The sequence below is a fragment of the Ailuropoda melanoleuca genome, chromosome 2, assembly GCF_002007445.2.
Source record: "Ailuropoda melanoleuca isolate Jingjing chromosome 2, ASM200744v2, whole genome shotgun sequence".
Lineage (NCBI taxonomy): Eukaryota > Metazoa > Chordata > Mammalia > Carnivora > Ursidae > Ailuropoda > Ailuropoda melanoleuca.
In genome coordinates, this window is record NC_048219.1 from 50,697,305 (window position 1) to 50,714,320 (window position 17,016).

Consider the following 17,016-nt stretch of genomic DNA (forward strand, 5'->3'; position numbering starts at 1 on the left):
GATTAACTCGCCAGTTCAATGTGAAGGAATAATATGGTCCCACGTGTGTATGGTTTCTTAAATCTAGTCAAGACACATGGCCAGATATTTCAATTAATGTGTAGCAAGGTCACAAAATCAATTTCTTATCAGCCAAAAACACTCATACAGTAAATTTTATTTTCAAACCATAATCTCTAAATTAAATCTGTGTACCTAAAAAATACAGTACAGAAACTCAGCCATTGGGTTTTCTCCCTGATAGCATTTTCACAAATGGCACAGGGCTTTGTATGCTATATATAGCCTACAATGTTTGGTTAGACTCTAATCTTCCTAGAGAATGTCATTATCTCTTTCCACGGCAAATAAAGGACCAAAGTGTTAATTTCCTTCTTAAAGTAAGTCCTAGGTTTGAACAGTTGTGATATTCCACCTTCCACCAATTTATTTGGGAACTTTTAAACAATTATAAAGAGAATCTCTGAAACTGTAAACTAACTAGACTTCTTGGTAATAGAAATAAATTATCTAAACATAAAATTGTGGGAAAAATCATGTTAATATAGAAAACAGCAACACTTTGCAGTTAATCCTCATGAAGGGACTTTGTAGGAATTGAGCTTGTCTGACCAATGACACTCAAGATAATCACATTTTTAATGAAAACTCTTTGACTTGAATATAAAATACTGTCATCTGTTACATTCGAGTGTTGAAGTTCTTTCTCTATATTCCAATTTCTTAAACTGAATCTTTTTTCCTCCTAATGTCCTCATTCTCATCTTCCTCACAACTACACATGGGACTATAGTAATTTAAGTGTTAGTACCTTTTATCTATATTCAATGACAATGGACCAAAATAGTTAAAGGAACTGAAATACTTCAATAGCCTTGCCTTAATGTCTTAATGTTCAGAAAATTACAATTTTCATACCAGATAAATATGCTGTGTTCTATGTTTTTTAACACTGCGAATGTCTGAGACATTTATATAAATGCTGTATACATTCCACAGTAGTGTTCTCTCCTACAGCTGACTAACAAATTATACAAATCTATTGTAAATTCAGATCCTTGGGACCAAGATGATGTTTGATGGCTGAAAAACACAGGATATGAAATTGTATCTCAAGCAGACAGGAAATAGAAAATTATCTGAGATAATACATTTAGAGTTGTTCAAATCATTTCCCCACGGCCTCCTAAACATGTAATTTTTTGGTTGATTTCAGCACTGCTAAATGGAATGAAAAGAACCTTTCCTAGAGCAAGAAAGTGAGTAACTCTTGGGAAGGGTTAAAATAAATTTTTTTTTGTTAAGACATATTTGTAGATAAAGACAATATTGTCTTCATAATCTTTATATTTTGGAAGTATCAAAATTCTAATGAAATGATTTAAAGTTATAGAAAGTAAGAGTATTTTATTTCTTCCCATTTCATGTGATCATTTATTCTCTTTTATTTTTTATTTTTTTTTAAAGATTTTATTTATTTATTCGACAGAGATAGAGACAGCCAGCGAGAGAGGGAACACAAGCAGGGGGAGTGGGAGAGGAAGAAGCAGGCTCATAGCAGAGGAGCCTGATGTGGGGCTCGATCCCATAACGCCGGGATCACGCCCTGAGCCGAAGGCAGACGCTTAACCGCTGTGCCACCCAGGCGCCCCAATCATTTATTCTCTTTTAATCAAATTTAGAACTTGATAAGAAACAAAATGAAACAATAATCCTTCACTATGTACACATTAATGCAAAAAAGATAAAACTTTGTCTTAAATATTTAACTAAAAAATAAATACAATTTCATGTAAAGTTGTATTTAAAAAGGTCACTTCATTAGAAGGAGCAATAAATTTGAGACAGGTGTTTTTAATAACACATAGACTAAAATTCCTCTTTGCAATTAAAGAACTATCAAAGTACTAATATGATTAAAAAGTAAACATATCATTTTGTAAGTGCCCATAATTTCAAACTTCCTAAGATTTTTGTGAAAAAGGCATTTTTGATATATAAGACGCAAAAGGAAATACCATAGTCAACATAACTCCTGGGACCTAAAACTAGGGGATCATCACAAAGGATTAGTGCCAATATTGCACCTGACCCTGCCTTAACACATGCTACTTCTTAATTCATGAAAATGCTTAAAAGATCAATAAATAAGTTAATGAGTATTCAGTCTTTGAGTGATAGATGATCACTCAACATGAAGTAGAAAAACAAAGATAGTATGGAAAAGAGTATAAGAAGTTTATGATGCTCATTGACCATCCATGCAAATTTTCCACCTGGCTATGATGGAATCTCATTATTTATAGCAAAATATTTGTGAGGGGGTCCTACCTAAGGTAATCTTGCTATACTGGCTTTTTTAAATGTATAAAATTCAGCCAATTCTGAGCGCTGATTCATGCAAGTAGAAATATCATCTATGATATTCAGCACAGGCAAAGAACAATAAAAATAGTGCAACAACCTATCAGAATAGCCACTGAAAAACAATCCATAATATTTTATAGATTGGATCCAAGAAATTTTGGTCGTTTCCAAGGATACAATCAAGAATGAGAACTAGTCACTATCCCCAAACAGCCAACATTGTTGGGATTCCCCCAGGAACTACTGAAAAGCAGGTAGAACCCTTCCAAACTTACACCAACATTATGTATTAATGCAAAAATGAAAAGAAATTACAAAGAGAATATGAAAAAATAAGCAATTATTCTTAATAGATGGAAATCAGAAAACCTTGCAAAGAGAACAACGTGTACTGTGTCCTTACACAACGAGTCTCGGCTTCTATTTCCAACATGGAAAGTGCCCAATTTCTCCCCTGAGCACACACATCATTGATTATCCTGCCCTATTTACTGAGCCTGACACAAAGCCATTTTGATGCCTGTAAATACAGGTAACCCTCAGAAGGGAGAAATTTGGCTCCAGGGTTCCAGCTGAGAGGACTGGCCCTCTGGTCCATTCTCACCATTCCTGGCTCATCACATATTCATATACACACTATCATCAACGTTCTTTTTGGAATTGCAACACAAGGAAAAGTTTCATTTGTAGCATTTTGTTCCAGATGTTAGTTAAATGGCGATCAAAAAGCACATGAATCACAACCCTCTTCCCCACAAAATGGATATGCACACCATCTTCAAAGGGGTTACTCTCAATAGCATATAACAGTAACTAAACCCCAATAGGAAAGCAAATATAAAAATCAAGATTTTATAGTTTTCTTGTTTGTTTTTAACGGTTCCAATGACTCTGATACGGTACTGATCTTGCTGATTACATTATATCTAATTGCTTTCTTTTCAGCACTGCAATAAAGGGGGGCTCACTTTAGACTGGTCCAGAATTCCTTCCAAGGATTGAAACCACCAGAGAAAACATGGAAAATAAGTTTCATCTGTGTGCCAACTCTGTTCATTTTTAGCATGTGCCTAGAGAGGAACTTTGAGGTCCCATCCTGGCTCAGCAGGAAAGAGTATCAGGATGTGTCATGGCCATGAGTAGGAGGGAAGGGAGCAGAAGGAGTAGACGAAAGCATTGTTTGCTTTGGTCATGCCAGTTCCAAAGAGAAAAGTTAAAAAAAAAAAAAAAGCAAATCATACAATGAAAAGTGCGTTGAGTTTAGAGGCAAGAGACCAAAATCTATACCTATTTCACTTTCAGGTTTCAAATAAAGCCCCAAATCCGGGCTATTTACCCCCAAATTGACTGAACTGAAAATTAACTACAGTTCAAATACATGTCTCACAATAATGGAATCAAATAATTTTAAAACTGGAAGAGATATTAATGGTGATCCTTGTGAAATCTGCTCATTTCACAGAGAAACAGGCTCAAATGCACTTTGTGACTTACCGTGAGAATCCCAGTTGAATAGGACTAGAATATTTATAACAAGTTTGGAGACCCTGGCACAGCAATATTAGAATTTATATCAGAGAAATCTAGTTACTAGGGCATGGCATACTAGGAAGCCTCCAATTTACAGGGCTGGGTCTTAGCTATTGGAATATAAGGATATAAGAGGTGGATCTAATAAAGGGAACTTGAAAAATAAGACTTTGGTTTGGAAATTACTTTATTTTTAAGATGATGATTAATATCACAGGATTCCGAAAATATACTCTCTCTCCCTTACTTACTCTCAGAAAAGGAATCAAATGAAGCAGAGGCTAAATGAAAGTAGATGAATGTAGAAATGAGGCTCAAAGGATTAACAAAAGTGTTTCCCCTAGTGGGCATCTGTGTTTTTAGGCATCATTCACTCTCCTGACGGCAACAGCCACCCAGATATGCTTTCTCTCCCTCTGTCCCTATGATTTGAATAGGTTTTCACCCTAGGCTCCAGAAACGGAGCAGCCTGATAGTAAGTCAGTCAGTATATTCCATTATTATTTAAGGTCATAAAGGTAATAAACAACTTGAATGTATAAATAAAAGTGACAGGTTTTGAAGTAAACTATACTCCTCTTTTACAGCAGGGAATCAATCAATAGGTATTCCTCCAGCATAAGCTGAGAAGTGAAGGCACATACCTATTAAGTAGAAGATAGGAGGGAATTAGAGGGCTCTTTTAATTGAAGATTCATGTCTTTCTTAAGCTCTGGGAAATTGTCAGATCTTTTATTATTTCCTCTGCTAAAACGTGTCTGATCCTTTCTTCAGTTAAGACTTCTATTAAATGGGTATCAGGTTCTCCGTGCCTAGTCCTGTTTCTTAGTTTTGTTCTCATATTTTTCATCTGAGCTATTTAATTCTGCAACGCATTGCATATTATTTTTCAGCTCTTCTATATATTATCAACTCAATTTGGGAATAAAATTGATCAAATGATAACTATATTTTATTGGAGGAGAAAAATACATTAGCTGTGCCTGGCAGGAACCATCAAAATATCAGCCCATGAATTCAGGAAATCACTTGGGAAAACAGACAACACGGGGAGATTGTTATGGGCTCCCTATTAATGACATTATAATGTGAAAACCACAGTTAAATCACACAATTAGGATCGGAAAACACATTAGTTACCTTGTTTCACTTTTGAGATAAAGCATGGAAAGAATTTGGGAGAGGTCTTGGCACAGATAAAGGAAAAGATGACAAAAGGGTGAAATTGTGTTATAAAAAGGGTGAGAGTGCCGGGCCGATCAGCTCAGAATATCTTGATGAAGGAGTCCTGATGTGTTAATAAATTTGACATTGTAGCTTCCCCGTTCCAAGTATGATCATCCGGGTAGGAGAGGAAACCCAGCATAGAAACTTTAGTCTCTCTCTTCTGATGATTTGTAAGCATCGGTTTGCATTACTGACAACCTTACGAGCTTATTGTCTTGATGCCTCTTGCTACAAAATGAGAGGAACAAGAAGGAGAAAAAATGTATGAGGAATTGAGCAGCAAAGAGGTTTTAAGATACATCGAAGAAGAAAGTGTTTTGTGGTATGATAGTTCTTTTGTACATAGAAGCCTATTTTAGTTGTTTTGTTTGTTTGAATGCCAACTTTTCCAGAATCACTTTGAAGGTATAAGCTGGACTTTTCCCTTCAACCCCCTTTTTTCTTCCTAAAAGTATCATTTTCCAGGCCAATTGTTCTATTTATTCATCTTTGTCTTTGTATTATTGGCTTTTCTCCAATGACTGCTTATCCTTGTATGACCTTCATGTTTTTAATTAAAGAACAATGTTGATTATCACAGGTAGCTTGGCCGAGGTTCTGCCTGCCAGCCATTACTAGCTCTTTAGCGCAAGAGAGTTCGGAATTCCCTGTATGGGGGTGGGGGCAAGAGAGAAACGTCCAGGTAGCAAAGATGGGGAGTAGGCACAAAGCTAACATCAATTTTTACTCTCACGCATTCCTTCCAGGCAGATGCCAGTTTCCTTTGAGAGTTTTTTTCTTGGCTTTATTTGGGGTCAAACACCAATGGGGAATAAAGAGCCCAATCAGCGCAACCTTTGGAAAATAATGTCTAAACCAGTCACCTAGATTGCCACTCCCTTTCTGGGAAGGGAATAGGATATCACCACAAGGAAAAGCAGCCATTTTCACGGAAGGCTTCTCTGTGTACACTGGACTGTCTGCTTTTGTAGCACTGGCTTCGGCTTTGAGAAGTTCACTCTTAATTTATAGAGTTCTCAAGTCCAACTCCCGTGCCCCCATTTCACTGATTTTGTTACCAGTGCACTGGACTGAGGGGATGGATGAACAGGAGTTCAACAATTGTATCTGATCTATGAGCTTCGTCAAGATATTGAAACTTATACATTGTTTTAACTTCCCTGCACTTATTCCTAAGGTACTTTAAACATACACACCTCATACTTTTTTCTTTTTAATCAATTGCTTTGATAAAGTAGGGGGAAAAAAGCAGATTCGAGGTGGGGGGCTATAACTGAAATAATTCATTTTTGTCTGTGAAAGTCAGTTTCCTTATTTGCAGACTTACTTCACAGAGTAGTTTGAGAATTATATAAAGCAATAGTTTGAATGTGTTTTCACTGGAAAATTATTTAATCTATAAATGAGGATAATACTAGCCCTTATTTCAGAGAGTCATTATGAGGATTAAATTTATAAATTCATGCAAAGTGCTCAGTATAGTGTTTATACTATAAAACATCAACATCAATATTATTACTCTTTTTTTGTGAATGAACTGTAAACATGAAAGTTATTTATTTAAGCATGAAAGAAGACTAAATAAGGAAGAAGAGAAATAATGGAAAAATGGATAATCAGGAGACTGGATAATTTGTTTCTGAAATAAGCAGGAATATGAAGTATGCTGATTTCCTATAAAACTGGGGCTATCCCAGAACAAAGGAAATATCCTCAATTTTGCAACATAAAGTTTGCAATCTTAAAATATTGACAAAAGATCAGAGCAGAATAAACACAGCAGAAAAATTGGGACTCAGTGGCTGACTTGTGGTATTGAAGGTGCTCTCTCTGTTATCTCTTTGCTCTTATTTCTACCAGTATTTTTCTTAAAAAACAACAGAGGATTAAAATGTATGAAAATTCCACATTTAGAGCACAATTTCCATTTAATTTTAATTTCCTACCAGCTCCTAAAGATATGGCTGAACAGAAACTAGAAGATGGTACAGCTGCCATGTTCACTTTGCATACAAAATGAAAACTAATTCTAGAAAAACAACATCCATTTTTTATTGATGTCTTATCATTAGCACACATTACATGGCATGTATAGGTATATATATACACACACACACACATATATACATAAAAACATACATATATACATATATATGTATATATATATACACTTTATGAACCCCTGTTTTAGCCTGAAGTCAAAACCAAAAATGGTAGTCTCCACTTAGAAAAAAATCAGCACTTTAATAATGTGAAATCAGATGGTAAGTCTTATTTAGAATTGATTTAACACTGAATTTTGAACAACTCTTTTTTGATTGTTGAAATTAGAACTCAGAAGTGATGTGTTTATTTTTAATTCTCTATGCTGATATTACTTCTCTGATTCTAAATATACAATGAATCCACCTAGATAATACTGATTTAAAAATGATGAAAAATAAATGAGACTTTTACATGAAGAAAACTTTTCATGATATTCTGTTATAGATTACTTGGGGGAAACCCCAAATCATATGTTCATATTAAGCCTTCCTTTAAGATCTCAAATTATTTCTTACTTTGTTATCTCATTAATGCTTGTAATTATCCTGTGCGATAAACATGAAACAGGAGGATTCAAAAAAATGATTTCTGAAACAGTGTGCAAAAATGACACCGTCAATTCAGGTCAGATAAGTGTTTAGTTATAAAACTGCATCGCTGATCCGGGTGCCTGGGTGATTCAGTAGGTTGAGCATTGAACTCTTGGTGTCAATGTGGTCCTGATCTCAGGATTGTGAGATCAGGCCCTGTGTATCTGGCTCTGTGCTGAGCGAGGAGTCTGCTTGAGATTCTCTCTCTCTCCCTCTGCCCTCCCCCACCAACCCTTGCTTGCACGCGTGCCTTCTCTCTCTCTATGCGAATAAATAAAATCTAAAAAAAAAAAAAAAAAACCCAAAACAACCCATGCAGCTGATCAGAAAAACTCAAATGACACAAGTAACAAGTGGGAACAGCACTTTCTTTTGCGTCTTCCTTCATTTCCCTCCCTCTCCCTCTTTCTCTCCTTATTGCAATCCTCAGAAGGAGGTGGCTCCTATTTTTAAGTAATATTTAAAGAATATCTGAACAACTGCAGGTAAGAGATGGAAGAAAGGTAGATGATATTACAGATTTGTCATCCTTCATATGTGATATGTAATAAAAATTCTTGAGGAAGCAAGTTTTTGTTTTTTTGTAAAACAAATGCATTTTTGCATATTCCAAATGATCTTCTTAGGTAAATGAATACTGACACAAATTTGAAAAAGTATGAACTCTGATGTGCTTCTAGACAGTCATGTATCAGATTTGTTTGAAGTGAGGTACATATTTCCTGGGATTTCTTGTACTGAATGGAAAATGTAACCAGTCTAAGAAATGACAGTCTAAATTAACCCAACGCGTACATTCCAGGATGCATGATTTCCATGAACTTCCTCCAAATAAATAAAATATCTTTGCCAATTCCAGAAATCCTTTTCCTTGTACTAGAAGTGTGACCTCTTTCGTCTGTTGACAAGAGGGGCAACACAATAGAAAGAACAAACTCTACCATAATAATTAGGTGGGATTTCCTCAAAAATATCCATTCCATAAGATGACAAATTCCTTCAACATCCAGGAAGAGAAAAATAAAAGAAAAGCTATTATTCTATTTTTAAAAGGAGAAGGAAAAAAGGACTTGTATCATTTAAGTGTTGCTGATCCCATTTCTATAATGGAAATTACCACATCGTCATTTTGTTAAGTATTTAAAACTGCAGTTATCTTTTGTAGGACACAGCTTAGATAGTATATCTAACTGTGTTAACTGACGATACACAATGTACACACACATACACACATTTTGTATGCTTTACATCTGTTCTGCTGACTTTTGGTTTGCCCATTTTGATGAGCATCCTCTTTATTACTGAAAAACAAACTGTTCCGGAAAAAAAAAAATCACATGTCCTCAGTGCTTATATTGTAGCTTGGGTAGAATCATGCTACTGGATTATTTTAAGTAGTATTTTTTCCCACATTCTGAGCCCACAGACTATTTCTTCTCCATAAGTCTTAGAGAGCTATTGTGTCATTGTTCTCTGCATTTACCAGTGTCACGATGCTCTCTAGTTTATTATAATATCCTTCCAGTGGAATTTTACAGGCACATATATAGTTATTAGATAATGATGAAAAACTGTTTTTTAAATGTAGAGTATGTCTCCCTGAGTGCAGGCACGGAGACTTCATTATTTCTTATAAAGTGCTTGTGATGTTGTTCATATTAGGCATGTCCCAAACTATGAAAGAGTTTTATACATGCATACAAGCTGTCAATTACAGCCTTCCTGACCTTTCCTAGCCTCGCCTGGGGCAACTGTTTTTCTCCTGAGCATTCTGACTTCATGAAACTTACCAAAACACAGCACCACTTAATGAGCTTTTATGAGAGTAGAGAGAGAGTCTATCTCTTCCCCCTACTCCCATACCCACACTGTACCGGATCCATCCCCTTGTTCTTGCTTCTCACCTCTCCCAGATCAGTCTATTTCAACTCAAGGAATACTATGTTTCATAGGTACAGAAAGATTCTTTCAACTCTCCCAACGTCCCTTCCCCTTTTTAAAACTTTCCTAATTACCCAGGGGAGACAGGATGTCTCACTCTCTAGATTTACAACTGTGCCCAAGACAGTAACCAGAGAAGCATAAGGTATAGCCACAATAATATATGTTTAAACGACTAAAATAACCTGAATTTTAGGAAAATCTCATCAATTTCAGAAGTCTTTAAATATACTCCCAAATTTCTACACAAACACTTCCCTGTCCTTTTTATTTATTTATTTTATTTATTTATTTGACAGAGAGAGAGGCAGCGAGAGGGAACACAAGCAGGGGGAGTAGGAGAGGGAGAAGCAGGCTTCCCGCCCAGAAAGCTGGGATCAGGATCCTGACCTGAGCCGAAAGCAGATGCTTAAGGACTGAGTCACCCAGGTGCCCCCACTTCTCTGTCCTTTATCTTTAAATACTCTCATTGTCAGCATAAAGATAAGTGTGTAAATAAATTCCTGATAATGCCTCCGTGAAGTTGTTGAAAATAATAAATGCATTCCTGTTAAAATGATACTGTTTTACCAATTTGGTTTAAAAACCTGCAGTACACTGATTATGTCAGGTGATTAGTAATACAGTGACATTTTTGGTATTCTAGAGAACGTTAAGATCCCTAGGGTTTGAGTCCTAGCTTTGTCACCTTAGCCTTGGAACACTGGGAAACTCTCTAAAGCTTTCATCGTCCTGCTTCTCTCACATGCAACAAGCTATAAAGGGGAGCTCAACATAACTAGTTACTACCAGTCAAAATGGTGTTTGTAAATAAAAGACAGCATCTGTACTTTTTATTTCAAGCACTTATTAAGAAAATTAAGATGTCTTTGGTAGAAGTGACATAAACTATAATGAATTATACAAAGTACTATTGTTTTTAGAGGTTAGGTTGACCCTTGTTAATTTATTCTTTATTTACCTAATTGGGGCATCTTTCTCATACACACAATTTGTCATGTAACTCAGCTATGTATTACTTGCCAATGGCTCTTCTTTGTTAAGAGAATACAGCCCACATCTTGACATCCTGACTCAATTCCCACTGAACCCTCAGCTAATATACCCTGTGATACATATCCAGCATGAAATACTTGGGGCTCCTTCAAACACGCCACACGCATTCAACTTCTAGGACTTTGTTACCAGTGATTCATTTTGCCTGACTATGTCACTTTGTCAATCTTAATCAATCCTATTTATTCTTCAATTCTCAGCCTAAATATCCCCTCCAGGTGGAAAGTTTCCCTGCAGTTGGTTACACATCTCAAATTTACCTGCATTTATACATTTTATAACACTGCATCAAGTTGTTAATATAGTTCTGTAACTGTCCCTAGATACCGTGGAAAGCAAGGCCAATTTCTTATTTATTACTTTAATCCAAGGGCATAGCAGTATCTGCTTGGCAGAGGTCTTATGGTCAAGCATAGTGAGTAAAAAGAGTAAAGGCTCTGGAAACAGACTTTGGCTCAAATCTTAGCTGTACCACTTATTTGTTGCATCACTTGTGATATTCACTTGGCCTTTCTAAGACTCTATTTCTTTGTGGATAAAGTGAGAATAATAATAGATGAAGGAGCTGTGCTAATTAATAACTGAGACTCAATGCACTGTAGGTTTTAGCTATCCTGAGGTGATGGTAATGATGATGCAATAATATGTGTTCAATAAAAAGATAATTAAATGAAATGAAGTTACTACCATTAAAACCTGTTTCTGTGGGACCAGGTTATCCAAATTCTAAATGACCTATTCAAAAGTAGCTCTTGGAACAGAGTACATTTAGTGAGGCCTGCTAATTACCATAGTATTTATTTGGCAGGTGTCTGAGGGAACCAAATTTGACAAAGATGAGGAAGATGATGGTAATGAAATCAAAAGAAACAACTTTTATTCCTCAAGAAGTAGGCATCCTCTGTAACAAAACTGCTGTCCAGTTATTTTTGACCTAATACCAATTTTAGAGAAAGGTAGGAAAAGTGCGAAATCTCTTTAGAGTTGAAGAAAGCCAAGGCTCTTCAAACCCAATATGATAACCCAGAGTAGTCAGCAGTTGAGAACATAGTGCTTTAACTCTAAAAAGCATATTAAATATACTTATGGAGAAAAATGTTAAAAGTCTATCAGTGAATTAGTAAAAGATGAAAAAGGCGTAAACCACTGTTTGAACAGTTTTAAGGGGACATTATAAACCTCGTATAGTGAATATTAAAACAAAGGGATTTATAACGTTCTTTAAATAATGGGTTTAAGTTAAAAAGAACTTGAAAAGAAAAAAAAAGTGCCATTACAAATTGCGTTCTGTGTGAGAAGAAATCACAGGCCAAAAGATCCTGAAGTATTTTTTTTTCAACAGAAAGTATTTTCTGCCCTTCAGCTGACTATTGACTTAGGCAGCAGGGAGAAAAAAACAAGTGCACTGGATAATGGGAGATGTGTTTAGAAAAAAAAAAATCATTAAAAAGATGATTATAATCTGGTTAGCTGCTGAAGGTCCAAATTGTGAAAAATTATTGATGTTAATGACGGTAATCATGACAGTTGAAAAGTATCTAAATAACAAAAAGGCAACACCATTTTCAAAGTATTATGGTACAATTTGTAATGATTAGCGGAAAAGCACACTAATATGCTTGATGCGATACTTTGAAGGTCACTCGACTATCAACTTGCCATAATGCCATTCAATTAAATACACAGTAAAAATCTAAGATTATTTATGGAAAGAATTTTGTAGTGCTTGTAGAATAGTATATTACAAATCCCGGCTGTACGTACAAGCAGAAACGCCTGATCTAATGCACCATTAAGGAACTGTAGCTGTGCTCTACATTTTTTAAACATTAAACTAATTATGATGAGGTTTGGTCTTACTATGTACTGCATATTTAATCTTTTTTAAGAGCCTATCAAACTGAATCACGAGATACAACTTGTTTACGCTATAAGCAAACACATGCAATATTAACAATGTACAATATCCTGGCTTAATTAGAAAAAGTCCATGTTCTCTTAAATACATTTAGGAGTATAAAACCACACAGTTCTAATTTGAACTTGTCATTTAATTATATTTTAAAACTAATTTATACGACTTGGAACTGTTTTCTTTCTTTCTTTTTTTCCCTCCTCTCTTTCTCTCTCTGCTACACAGAATGTTTTCCATTGACCCAGTTAAAACTAAATTCTACTAAAAATGAGAGTAAGGAAAAAGTGAAGCTTGAGGGAAGAGGAAGAGTGGCGGTGGAAACCACAGATAAGAAATCATTGAAATGTGATTATCAGATAGGGTTTTGTTTATCAAATCAGTGGGCCGAACTGAACCCTGCTAGGACCTTTTCTACCATTCTTGCTCAAATTTACAAAGTCAAGTTACTAAAGAAGGTGCCTGAAGGCAACACATAGCAGTATAGACTGGACTTCATGAACTCTCTGTTCTTCTGTTCCCAAAGGTATTGACTCTGTTCTCTGCAACTTAGTTTTCCAGCTTAAGTTCAAGGACAATCTTTAATAGTTACACAAAAGTAAGATCTACATGGACTCCTCAAAAATCAATTATCAAGTACAAATTTTTAAGTGGGATGTTCAAACTTACTGTTAAGCTAATTAAGCTTTTTTTTTTTTTTTAACAATAGCATGAAGTCAAACAGTTTAACGTAATGTAAAACAATTTCTGGACAAGGGAGAAACAATCCCATCAGAATTTAATCTTTCAAAAAAATCCAAAAGAGGAAAACAATAAAGATTGTTTACCTTCACAAATTGTGACACCATTTCCTGAAAATCCCATGTTACAGTAACAGGCTTCAATTCCATTCCGTATTTCACATTTTGCATTGGGAAGGCAAGGTGTCTTGGTGCAATTTTGAGTGTAGGAAGAATTCAGCAAAGTGGAAAAACCCACTAAGGAAAACAGAGAATTATATCTTTAAAAAAAAAAGAAAAGGAAAGAAAGAAAAAGTTCCCCCCTCCCATTGTTGAGTTAGACTACAATGAACACAAAAACCCTTCTTTCTTTCCATCTAGATAAATGGATTATGAGAATTTCCCAAGGGAGTATTTAGCTAAATAACAGCACAAGAGCAAGTAGGCAAAAAGATGAGCACTTTCTTCAATCTGTGTTTATCAAGTAAATCTCAACAAAGCTGTAATGTAGTAAACAGCCCAACTCTATAAAGAAAACAGCATTCCTAGATCACTGGCCTCTTCACTCTGAGGTGAGACCTTTTAAAGGGAACCTCATGATTGTGAAGCAATTTGCCATCTCTGGGAATGATTCTGTGAAAAAATGAAGATGAACTGATAGTTTGGGTCTTTTCAAATTCAAATCGGTGTAATTTTAAGAAGAAGAGCAACATATCATAACATCCAGGAAGACAAATGCAATTATTGTTTTTCTGTATTCCAATGTTCTTTTAAAATTCTGCCTTTCCCATCATAAACCTTACGCTACATCTTCTCCTATTAGGGGAATTTCAGATAAACTCAGTATATTGGTCAAAGATTGATCTTTCGGAAACGACCACCATATAAACAAAACCAACAAAATGAAGCGTAAAAGAGAGCAAGACTTTATTTCAGAGTTACTGAAAACAAAGTTGGAAATGGTATTCTGTGCGCTGTCTGGGAAAGGTAAGGAAAAGCCTGGGCCGATCCTTTTTTATATTGTTGTCCCCGGTCTTCTCAAGACACGCCTGCTTGAGGATGGACAGTCAGGAATCACGCAAGCTAATTGTCCGCAAAACACTCCCTGAGATACGTTGTCCTTATCTGGTAACCAGAGATTGCTAAACTTCCGATTCTAAATCCCAGCCTCGCATAGGGCTGTATAAACTGTCTAAACCAGAATTAATTCAGCTTCAAAGTTGTGATTTATCTTTCTGCACAGCATCCTCAAAGTGGTATTTTAAACGAACCCAAAGTCGGGGCTGGCAGTCCCCTTAAAATGCCAGGAAACCTCCCACAGGTGTTATTGGTTTGGCTTTCCCAAATTTCTTGAAGGCAGATCAGAAAAAAAAAAGGTCACAGTCTGAGCTTTCGGGGACCCTGGGGGCTTTGTATTCAGGAATAAAAAAGGTGACTTAGTCCCTGGGCCCTGAATATCGAATTCCAGGGTTGAAAGGCCAAGGAGAAAAACATCCTGAGAAGGCCTGCGTCAGTTCTTCTCAGAAACCCGGCCCCATCCTCTCGGCACGCGCGTCCCGCGGCCGAACGATCCCAGTCCCCGCAGGCGAGCAGCCGCTCGGCCCCGCGCCGCGCACTCACCTAGGAGCGGGAGGAGTCTCATTGGCGGCGGCCGCGGAGCAGGCGGTGGCGGGAGCGCGGCTGGCGGTGCGGCCCGTGTACGCGGGACGCAGCTGGGCGGCCGTGCCAGGGTCCCGGCTCCGGCCCTCGTGACGTGCCGCTTCCTCCGGACACTTTCCGGCCTCTTTTGTGTCCGCGCGCGGGTCAAGCCCTGAGTGTGCCGGTCACGTCCGCCCCGTCCCGCTCCTCCAGGCCACCTGGCCTTCAGCCCTGCCTCCGGAGCACCCCAGCACGCGGGCTGACCCTTTGAGGGATCACTTAGCCCCCAGGCAGCCGCGTCCTGAGCGCTGCCTTCAAACCGGGGGTCTGCGTAGCCCAAACAAGGCAGAGGCCCACGGAGTGTCCCGCTGAGAGAGCAGCCAGAACTACAAGAGTCTTAGGGGTACATCCTAGAGCCTAAATTCCAGGACACAGAGCTCTTTTACTTGCCAATACATTTCCATTAAAAACCAAGGGCCCACAGGTGGCTGAGCCCTGGCTCCCAACAATGGGACATTCCTTGGTAGTAGGGAGTCCTCACCTTGTGGGGACTCAGGGTTTCAGAGTGCAGGATAAGGGTACACTCTAACTTGTCTACAGGCTTCGACTGTGCTTCAAATGACTGAGTGAAAAACGAGCGAACAAAAAAGCCAGGTTTCAAAAGTACGTGGCATTTGTCAGAACTCATCAAATCGTGCATTTTATGGTGTGTAAATAAAGTTGATTCAGCCTCAATAAAGTTGATTTAAAGAAAAGGAATGATTGATGCTTGTGTCATCTAGACAAGTTACTTTCCCTTTAAACAGTGGGGCACACGTTTTCTATGTCTCCTGTACATTCTGTTTAATTTGACAAACATCTACTGAGAATCTGCTTTGTATAGAGAGTGCACTCACAAAAATGAACAAGGCAGGGCCCTCAGTGGGGCAGTAACTAAATCTGGACACAATGACACAAGTCACAATGATATCAGACTTAGGTATAGGCTTAGTTCCCTGGCTCTCCACTGCATTTTCTGAGACCCTTTCTAGCTGAACTCTCACAAAAAGCTCCCGAGAGTGGTAGCACAAGCCATGAGGGAAATGAAGAACAGAGGTAGTGTGTGACTTGCCCAGAGTCACACAGCAGTCTGACTGGACTGACTCAAACTCAGTCTATTTTGCTCCTCAGTCATTGTTCTTAGTGGCTCAGAGCAATGATCAGAAGGGTGTTGCAAAAACGAGGACTCACCAGTTATCTAGCTATTGCTGTACAGGGAGTCTGTAAAGGTGATTTAAATGCCCTAAGTGCCATGAAAAGTAAGTTTGGGATTTTATTCTGTTGTTGATCGGTTTTCTTTTAAAGATTACTTTTTTTTTTTTTTTTTTTTTTTTTTTGAAGGAGACGGTCATTCAGTGAAAAAACTCTGGCAGCAGTCAGAATGAAGGATATTAAGGAGACATCACAGGCAGGGAAGCCAGAATAGTTCAGGAAATGGACTACAAATGTTTGAACAAAGGTAGGGGTATTTGGATGAAAAAAAAAAAAGGGACAGAGTCCAAAAAAGGATTAAAGACAAATTGATGTCTGATTGACTTGCTCAGGTTGAGAGATGTGTTTGAGACACAGAGTGTAAAGGTTTTCAAGTTGTATGAGTAGAGGAAGGTTGGAACCATTCACAAAAATAGGAAATAGGATGAGGGGCGGCTTTGAAGAGAAAAAAGTAATGAGCTCAGTCTTATAATATAAAATTTGAGGTGTTCCAATGAACTGATTCCATTATGAAGCTAGTTTTCCTGTACTCATGGCATATATTCATCATATGGAGTCATTGAACATACTCAGCGTTCAAAAGGCATCAGTATAAAAATAATAAAAATACATTATTTTCTGAGACAAATTATAAACTGAAACACAGTATCTACTTTTAAAATCATTACCTTTAAATAGTTTACATCATGTATCAGCCACACATGCTTTCCTCTTTATAAAGCTTAGGATAATAGAAGAC

The 17,016-nt window shown here is 37.2% G+C and overlaps 1 protein-coding gene across 1 annotated transcript in view; it reads right to left on the reverse strand.

Annotated features, from left to right (window-relative positions):
* Window positions 1-15,218, reverse strand: part of ADGRL4 (adhesion G protein-coupled receptor L4) — a 107,622-nt gene extending 92,404 nt beyond the window's left edge. Inside the window, exons 1-2 of the mRNA XM_002921750.4 lie at window positions 15,009-15,218; window positions 13,497-13,646 (exon numbers count right to left, since the gene is read on the reverse strand). Of these exons, the coding sequence (XP_002921796.2) occupies window positions 13,497-13,646; window positions 15,009-15,030 (172 nt within the window). The 5' untranslated portion in view covers window positions 15,031-15,218. The remainder of the gene's footprint in view (window positions 1-13,496; window positions 13,647-15,008) is intronic.
* Window positions 15,219-17,016: the final 1,798 nt, after the last annotated feature.